Raw genomic sequence first — 9891 nt, 5'->3', positions numbered from 1 at the left:
AGCCCCAAACTACAAACTCTTGGCAAATTATATGAGACATACGTCGTCATCCAAAAGCTGGCAAGCGCACTAGTGTCCTCCAGAGCACAGGGTACTTTATATCTCCAGAGAAGCGAGCACTACAGACGTCGAAATTTGTATCTGTTATTAAGTTCAGCTTGACCTATTTTTATTACAAAAAGAAGCAAGATGGAAGGAAACGACCATCGTCTTTATCCTAGTCCTTATGCTTCGGATTCCAAATGCAGGGTTCTGCTTGGTAGCACTCCAGAAAGAATAAAATAGTCTCATTTGACCAATCAGCCATTTTCTAAAATAGCCACGGAAAGCTATTACTGTTAGTACAGTGTCAATAGCAGGAAGCTTGACATTAAAGGTTTAAATTTAACTCTATGCCGCTTGCAATAAGAACGGTACAAAGTCCAAACTGTCAAGCTCGTTGTTTCAGATTTCCATAACACAAGTGCTTTAGTTACTTACATTGTAATCAGAGAAAAGTATGTGATAGTTGATATTGTCGAATATTCCAGAATTTACTAAGATTACTAATTATAATAGTTGTTTTTAATAGTAGTTGTCTCTAAATTCTTTCCGTTGTGTATAAGAACTCGTCCGTGTCCAGGCCAAGGCCAGCGCCGGTACGGGCACGCAGTTCACACAAACTAGCACGCCCCGTCCACGTCTCGGGCACGGCCCTGATGTGTGTGGATAGTCCTTGAAAATACCTACTGCTAGGCTTTGTTTGGCAATAGCTTTTTTTTTTTTTCACACCGGGGACCGGTCAAAACGCGAGCAAGAGTCGCACGGTCAACACGCACCGACTGATCATCGTCATCCTATTGAAGAGCCAGGCTCTTGTCGGTGACTGATAATAGTAGTAATTTTACAATACAAGATAAAGTGATTCTAAATCTGCTGAATAATTTTATACATATAGGCGGTTTGTTAATAAATCTATTATAAACGTTGCTATATAAAAATATCAATATCATTCATAAACAAAGAAATAAATAATCTTTTTATCAATGTAACAAAAATATTACAAAATTCTAGAATACGAGGGCATTTTCCCTACATAGCGTAATCCACTCAAAATCCCCAAACGAGTTGTTGAGTTAAAATTCCCTGCATTTGGGGAATTCTTCATAAATTGGCAACACTGCTGTTAGTTTTCTAGCCGTGGGGCGACGGCTTAAGAATACATTGTCGCCTCCCCATACATGCCCGTGGGGGTCGTAAGAGGCGACCGAGGGCGTCACAAGTGTCCATCTGCTTAGCATTGTGGTAGGCTCTGTGCCGACTGGATAGCGACCACAGTACACACGGCGGAAAACCCTCCACAGTGAAACGCTTTTGCGAATCGCGTTCAGGGATCAGTTGGTGTACATCCAGTGCATTTGGCCAGACCGGCAAATTGATAGTGACGGAGTGAAGATATTTGTGTTTTCCATCCGTTACTCTCATCTCTGGACTGTATTCGCACTTTCCATCAGGCGCGGTGCAGTCATTTTGTCGAGTCGCAATAAAAAAAAAAAAAAAAAAAAATAGTTCAGAAAAAGTCTGACGAAAGAATAAAGAATCGGACGCCTGTCGGACGTGGTATTGAGTGAATCCGATCCGATAGTTAGATCCGATCATCAGACACGAAATCGAACGTGTATACCCGCGCTAAGTAACGTAATTTAATTGTGATTGAATCAGAATAGTTGTCTTGAAGTAGTGTAGTTGTAATAAATGATAATCAAATCACCATGGTTTTTAACTCAATGCATTGTTAAGGTGCTAGTTATACAATAAGTGTTTGTCATTTAACTTCACTAAGAGCGGTTGCACACGGCGACTTTGCAAATGCGATGCAAACGCGAGGCAAACACGACGTAAACGCGATGCACGTTTTAAATTAATTAACTAATTTATTTATTTAATGTATTTATTAATTTCACTTTTAAATTTACAATTAAAAAACAAAATATTGCGTATAAACAGATTTTTCGTACATAATTATTCAACATAAGCTACTGTATCGATGTAGAAGAAGAGTTGAAATATGCAAAGGTACAATGATATTATACATGGAAACAAGCTCACTGGAAAGATGTTTTTTATATATTTGAGGGGCTAACTTTAATAGAAAAGCATATCTTCACGGTATTTATTAGAAAAAATACTAGAAACTTTCCTCAATGGAAGTTACAAATAATTTTTGACCAATGTGTGTGACCATTACTGAAACAAAATAAAAAGGATATTTACACCTCTGTAGGAAATAGTAATTTAAAAGTTTAAATAAAAGGAAGTATTAGTCATAAACGTAAATGTAGTCTCGATAAAAACACCACACTTATATAATAGGGACTTACATTAACCTACACCATAATAACTTGAACAACCAACAGCAGAAACACACACAATTATTATAATAAAATTAACAAAGTATATAGAATACAATTTAAATGATTATATGACTATATGTATATTATTATAAAGGTTCGTCTACTCAACTTGGTCAAGTTTCAAAGCAAGTACGCGTATGCATGTACAATAAGAGTCGTATTCCAGAACTCTACTCAATGCTCAAGTCAGGACCTTGAAATCATACTCAAGTCCAGGTTTGACCATTGAGTAGAGTTCTGGAATACAGTCTTTGTGAGCGTATCTGCTCGACCGTGCAGCCTGACCTTGTAACTAGTTTGTGGCTAATGACATGTTTAATGTCTTCATTGTAAAAATTAATAAGAAAAATCATTTAAAACGTTAAAAACGGGTGGTGTAGCAAAAGCTACACCACCCGTTTCCAAATCCGTCCGTGGACTAGCTAATCAGCCTGCGCACATGAAACGTCCTTAATTATTATTATTATTCCCATCACTAGTAGTACGTAGGTAAAAGGGTTGATGCTGATACAGTTTTTTTACACCTTAGCGGATGTGATGCGGGGTTACTGATTTTACGTATTTAAAAAAAAACCTACTTACATCCTTACTGAATGTATTCACATGCAAAAGCTTCCTATTTTCTTTGGTATTGTAATAAAATATTATTTCAATGATTTTGTGACATTTATAACAAACTAATCAATCTTCATGAAAACAATGACATTAACAAAATACTTATTTAGATTTATTTATTTATTACTTAAAGACAAATAGATGGTCTTACACGGATGAGAAGAATTTTAATACAAGAAGTTATATTAAAATATTTGTTACATGTTAAATGTTGTTAAATGTTCTTTTGTGAACGATAAAACGTGTGTTGTAATAATAATTTCTCATTACTGTGCCGTCTTTCTCATTTATGTTTATGACAAAATCATTCGTGTTACTGCAATCTCATTCGATGGACATAATACATAGTTTTTGTTGTATTTCACTTAAATACTTCTGTGAGTATAATTATTGACATTGCTTAAACTTGTTTGTACATACGTTTAAGACCTCAAAACGAAAAGAAAAAGGGTTTTACAAAAATCACTCAAATAGTGCCATTGAAATTCGGAAAGTGAAATTCACCCGTAGATTATCCGCGGATACGGATGCTAATGTTCGCAACAACTTTGGTAGGTACTATAACTGACCTGCAAATTTCCTCACGACCTTTGGTCTACGTTTTACGAAGACATGATAGACAGGCAATCCGCATAGAGTGACGAAGATACCAGAGACAATAGCTACGGGTTGGCTGACTATAGGAACAAGTAGCATACCACCATTGACCACCACGAAGATTATCGGCCAACACAAAATGACCTGGCGATTAGAATTACAATTTAATTTGACTGTGTATTGAAGTAGTTTCCAATTAGTGTATCGCAAGTGCACTTACAAAAATGTTAAGTAGCAATGAACGCAAACATACCCCACACCCCCACAGAAGGGTAAAAAATATAATTTACGATTGTTTCAGTAGGTATACTGAAATAACCTTAAATTATATTTTACTATAACCGTAAATTTATTATATTACTAGTATTTACTATAAGAATAGTATTCTGTTAAAAATTCTTTTCCAGGAATTTGTTACTTGGTTTTGCTCTGGATCAATCGAGTGGTCTTACTTCTTATAAATACTATAGTAATGCTCGTTGATTATTAATAAAATTAATTAATTTTAATATAACTAAGTACTTCTGATCCCTTTAAACAAAAATTGCTAATTATGTACCACCTTTATAGGTCTTTCCAACTCTGGCCTCTTGTATCTTAGATAAATTACAATGCTGCAGGTTATGGTTGTGAATAACGTCGCTACAACGACACTGTATGTAATAAGATGAGCCAAACTGTTTGGCAATAACATTACAAGTGATAATAACATCTGAAAAGATAAATATGGGGTTGAGATGTAGTTTCGTAAATAACTTCATTCTTGGCTGAAATACACTAGCAAATAAAGACTCTCTTGACTGTTAAAGAAAACCAGGGCAGAATGAGCCCCCTAATTCTTAACATCAAATTAAGGGCTCTGTAAAAGAAAACAAAACAAATAAAGTCATAGAATCAAATATTAATTGTTTTAGGAACATGATAATTGCACAATCAATAAGAACAACCGTAATATCATATTAAAAAATGTTTAAAAACAAGTGGAAATTTCTATTTCTGCCCAGTACCATGGGGCAGAATGAGCCACCAAATCAAAAAAGTAAAAATGTGTTTTACTCGCGATGAAGTTCGCCTGCCATTTGAATTTCTGTATTAAAGGGATGTTTGCTGTTATTTTTACAGCAAGTTGGAATAACAAGCATAGTTCATTCATTATAACTCTAATTAGACGTCTTTCAATTTCTATCATTAATATATTGTGAAACAATTGTTGATTCTTGGTCTGCAGTAAAAACCAGGTGATTTTTTCCAATAGATTTGTCTACAACTGCAGACTCATTCCGAAGCTTTTTCTTAGCATACATTAGCGCTAGGTACGGAATAGGAAGCGTTGGCTTTTTTGTACTCCATTTTGTTTTTTTATGACAGCATCCACAGCAAGCTCCATCTGTTTGGTCGACCAGCATTGCCTGTTGGTTTTTCTTACGTAATTTCGCACGATCTAAAACAAGCGTGGGGAATAAGTTGTGTAAGATTAGCTTTTCTAGAATAATTTGGAATATGGAATGGGGCAGAATGGCCCCTAACCCATTCTACCCCAACAGGAGCTCAATCTGCCCCGCCCATTCTGCCCCAGGACCAAAGTTTCAGATAAATGTAAATGACTCATTGATTTTTAATCAAAACGGGAAAGATGTACTAATCACATAAATATGAATAGTGCATCTAGCGATTATTACAAGCGTAAAAAAATTATGATAACTAGAAAACTTACCTTTTCTTTTTTTGTTGCAAAGAGGATAGCTCAGGAGTGATACCATTTAAATTTGAAGAAAATATTCCACCACTAAGGATGGCGAACCAGGGGATGAATGACTTTTGAGGTCGGTTTTTTAATACTCTGTACTGTGATTTTTCTTATTAATTTTATTTGTTAGATGTAAATAAAGTATGTATACATATGTGTGAGTATTTAGTTTAAATTACGTTATTAATACAATATTAGTTTTAGTATTAGATTAGGTACTAATTCGTTTTAAGTTCTTTTTCATCGTGGTCTGCCACAGTATCATATCCGATCTTCCATATATTATACTCATCTCGTGTAACAAACAGTTTACAAATCTTACCAGAAATGAGAGAGCAGGTATTGGAGAAAAACACTTCATGTTAATATGCGCAAATAATTCAGGCATGTGACCGACGCGGGCACCAGAGAAGCATATTCGCGATGACATCATGATATGTATAGAGAGAGCACCCAAAAGAGAAACACCAACTATAAAAGGCATTATCCAGTTCATGAACCTCAGGGTTGTTGCTGTAAAATCCTAAAAATAGAAAAGGGGTGTAGTTCTACGCCTTAAAAATCGCACGATTTTTCAAATAATTGCTCAACCATACTAAAACAACTGAATTTGAAGTGTAGATGACATGCGGCCCAAGAACAGCAATATATGAAACATTGACTAATACGTATACACTAGTCACCACGACAAAAGCTATAAAAATCGCTCGAGGTAAATTACGATATGGATTCTTCAGTTCTTTAATCAAGAAGTTCAAATAGCTCCTGTGAAAAAAAAAACGATGAATGAGCAATCGTAACAAGGTAATTCAAGGTTCATTACTAAATTAATCAGTTTTTCATCGCACTTGCACGCAAATCGTGTAATCGGTAATAATAAAACCTTCGGGCCTTTTTTCTCCTCGTTACGGTAATGAGAAGAAAAGAGGCCTTAAGATTTTATTTGGGGTATTATAGTCAAGTTAGCGTGCATGAAAAACATTGTATGTTTCGCGGACGGCACAGGAATCACAAACTCGAATCCGAAAGCTAATTCTATTTTAATTCTATTCTAATAGAGTCTCATTCGTATCACACAATGTATCTACTATTAAAATAAATTTTACCATCCAACATAAGAGAAAACTCCGGCGAAAAACGCTACAGCCCATTCACTGACCGAGGCTTTCGTTCCAACCCAACCATCCGTTAAGAATTTGGACTTTCCTGTAATACTACAAATCATAAATACTTGCAATAAACACTTTTACACTAATAGTATTATAATACTTTCACTATAATAGTTAGATACCTAAAGCAATCCACACAATTCCTGCAAGAATAATGCAGACGAGCACAACAAATAACATAATAATAAGAATGTTTTGAAAACGTGTCGTGTGCTTCGCATTATACGCATTTACAAATGTCAGAAAACCTGAAAATGTTTACGTACGTATTTAATAATTTATAGCTTCTCTAAAATACTTCAAAACATAAAATCTACGCGGCGTGCAACAATGTGCAAGCAGCGGGGCAGTAATTGAATAATTCTACTGTGAAAGGAATCTATGATTGGGACCAACCTACATTGATGCACGTACTTACAACCAGACAAATTGTATCTATTGTAATGTCTATCTTCAACCAACACAAACAACTAAGAAACTATACATTTTGAATTTTCTCTTACGGATATGGCTGTCCCGGATTACTTACAAATACTTATAGCAGCCACAAGCTTTTTACATAAGGGGTCTATAGGGCAAGTGAGGTATAATGGTTGCAGGACTGTATTTGCAAATGATAATGCCATGATTGCATTTGTACTAGGTCTGAAATTGAACAAAATGTGCAAATAAATAGTCATAGTGACCCCACAAGGACTACATACATGCACTATACTATCCTGTGTGTAAAAGCGGCTTCTCACGGCCCGTGACACGTTTCGCGGCCTGCGCCACTCGTTTCTTGGTATCGATTCATTTTGGTAGCAATTTTTTGTATCGATTCATTTCAATGTAGTTTTTAAATAAATCGATTCAACATTAAGGCGAATCGAATAGTCTAGATCGTAATCTTAATTTAAACAAAACAATCTCTTTCTGAACCCCTATTTCATATTGGCCTGTTAGAAAAGCAGTTTGGCACCATTTAAGTAAGTCTACAATATTTGGCGATTGTGCAACTTCTGTGCCATCACAGACAAGAACGTCTTTTCTCACTGGACATTATATCGTTCTAAATGAAAGTCGTATTGTTCGTAAACGACTGAAGCCAAAAAGGCTGTAAAATTATTATTTTTATCGAAATTAATGTTGAAACGATTTGAGATCTATTCAAGAGCATACGATCCGACGTGAGGATCAATTCAGAGGCATATGATAAATTACGATCCAAAAAATCGATTGCATCGATGCAAAATATCGTGCGTCCCTCCTGTTGAACTCCACACGTTCGGAGCGAGAGCACGCGTGGCTTATATCAGCACCACGCGCTTCGGCCCGAGCTCGCCCATACCACAACTTAGGCAGTGAAGAATTGACAAGTATAGTTTTAAATAAATCTAAGCTTATAATTACAAAAGGTTATGGTCAATGGTCAATACAAAATGCAACACGTACATAATGACAAAGACAGCATCCCAGAGGTACAAGAACGCAGGAAGTGTCCCGTACGCTTCGTATATGTAATCATAATCTCCTCCGCCGCGGGCGAGAGTCGTGCCTGTGCGAGAGAGCCAAGTTGCGCGATGCATAAATAAAGTTTGTGACATTTTACGACTGCACAGAAACAGCATTTATTATCTAGGCTGTTTTTAACCTAAAAATCGTATCTAGTTTCGTGATCTATTGAATTCTTGGTGTAGTCTCATGGAAACTCAGATGTTGATCTAGATTTACTACTTCTATAAAATGAAATCTTTCATTAACAATCAATGTCTTTATCCACCTTATACAGGGTAAGGGAAATCATGTGCCTATATTATTGGTGTGTTGCTAAAATCCAGGCGATAAGAGGCTATATAAAATTGCTACCTAATTCCGCATAACAGAAAGCTCCTAGAGCAGCTAACATTCCGCATAGTGCCCATATGATGATTGATCCCCAAAACGATCCTGTATTAACTAATACTTCTTTCGGAGTGATGAATATGCCACATCCAAAAATTACTCCCATTATAACGGCCACTCCTTCTAGTAGGCTGAGTTCTTGAGATAAGCTTTCTTCGGGCATTGTTCTCTGGATCAAGTATTTTATAAATTATTAAGTTCTTTGAAAAACTAAAACTTGTCACACTATTCATTAACGGTTTTTTCTTTTTTAATATTTCCTTATAGACAAATTGTTGCTTTTACTATTTTTATCTATTTACATTATTCTTTTAGCAATGGTTTAAATGTTCGTCTATTATTTATTTAGACTATGGAAACTTTTTCCTTCCTCTAAGGCTTAGACTATTTTATTTTTTTCCATCCTCTAAGCTCTAAGGTTATTTATACGAATTAATCCAATTTTCATTTTGCTCCATCCTCTACGAATTTACGTGAAGATGAATGATCAACCAAGGAATATTTTAAAAAGGAGTCACCAATATATTATAATAAGTTTTCTCGTTCAACCAACTCAATACAAGAAACATTGAAATGAAATGCAATGTAAACCCGCTTACACACTTTCGGACACATAATTCGAGCCACCACGCATTTTCGGTATTAAGTGCCCTAAGCTTAAACAATGTTTGATTGATCAAAAACAATTACGCAATTTCGAAACTAGAAAAAAAAGTAGTATCACCGCTCGATAAAAAAGCAAGTTTTTTCACAACCAAATATGCCACTTCCCCAACAAAAGTACTGATTGCACATCAAAAGAAAATTAATTTAGTATTATGTACTAAAATTAGTGCATAACATTTTATCACAATGTATATCTAACATCTAAATACATATCTAATATTTCTGGCATACAACAAACGTATGACCACAAATTTATGAGAAAAAGCACACCTATTTCACTAAAAGGTATCAAGTCTATAGGAATGAAACACCATTTTATTTGACATAATGGTCTAATTGTACAATTTGCCCAAAACAATAAGATCAACAAAGAAAATTAAAATTGCACACAAACATTGCAACAAAGTCTAATGCTTGAAAATCGTAATATTTTTTTTGTATTTGCAAGTAAAGGTTCAATTTAGTTCCATTATTATGAATTGCTTACAGGAAAATCAGCTCCAAAGTTCAAAATAAAAAGCAGAAAATAATTTAAAAAAATGAAAATAACTTTTATTAACCTTTGCCCAGCAGTGGGACTTAATGGGTTAATATTAATAATTAAATAAAAACTTTTATTGTTAGAGGTCATTTAAATTGATGTGCAATCAGTATTTTTGTTATAATAATAATAATAAACATTTATTTCAGATAATTGCATCCATATTATTGTTAGTAACATTGGGTACTTACAACTATGTTAATTAATAATAATAATGATAATTATGTATACCATATTTGTGTTAATAAATGAACAGTGTACACTGAGAAATTAGCAGAG

At 34.8% G+C, this 9891-nt stretch overlaps 1 protein-coding gene across 1 annotated transcript; it reads right to left on the bottom strand.

The window, feature by feature from the left end:
* Positions 1-3629: 3629 nt before the first annotated feature.
* Positions 3630-8568, bottom strand: LOC113239167 (large neutral amino acids transporter small subunit 1-like; the record flags this gene model as incomplete). Its single annotated transcript, XM_026476038.1, has 9 exons — positions 8370-8568; positions 7956-8058; positions 7051-7166; positions 6644-6769; positions 6459-6558; positions 5949-6117; positions 5675-5875; positions 4168-4317; positions 3630-3749 (listed from the first exon to the last, which is right to left on the bottom strand). Coding segments are annotated over exons 1-9 (1284 nt in total), but the record flags the coding sequence as incomplete, so codon positions are not given.
* Between the last annotated feature and the right edge of the window lie 1323 nt (positions 8569-9891).

The sequence above is a fragment of the Hyposmocoma kahamanoa genome, unplaced genomic scaffold (assembly GCF_003589595.1).
Source record: "Hyposmocoma kahamanoa isolate Upper Pololo Valley unplaced genomic scaffold, ASM358959v1 99702, whole genome shotgun sequence".
Lineage (NCBI taxonomy): Eukaryota > Metazoa > Arthropoda > Insecta > Lepidoptera > Cosmopterigidae > Hyposmocoma > Hyposmocoma kahamanoa.
Note: the sequence above shows the minus strand (reverse complement) of the source record. Positions and strands in the feature narration are given on the sequence as shown.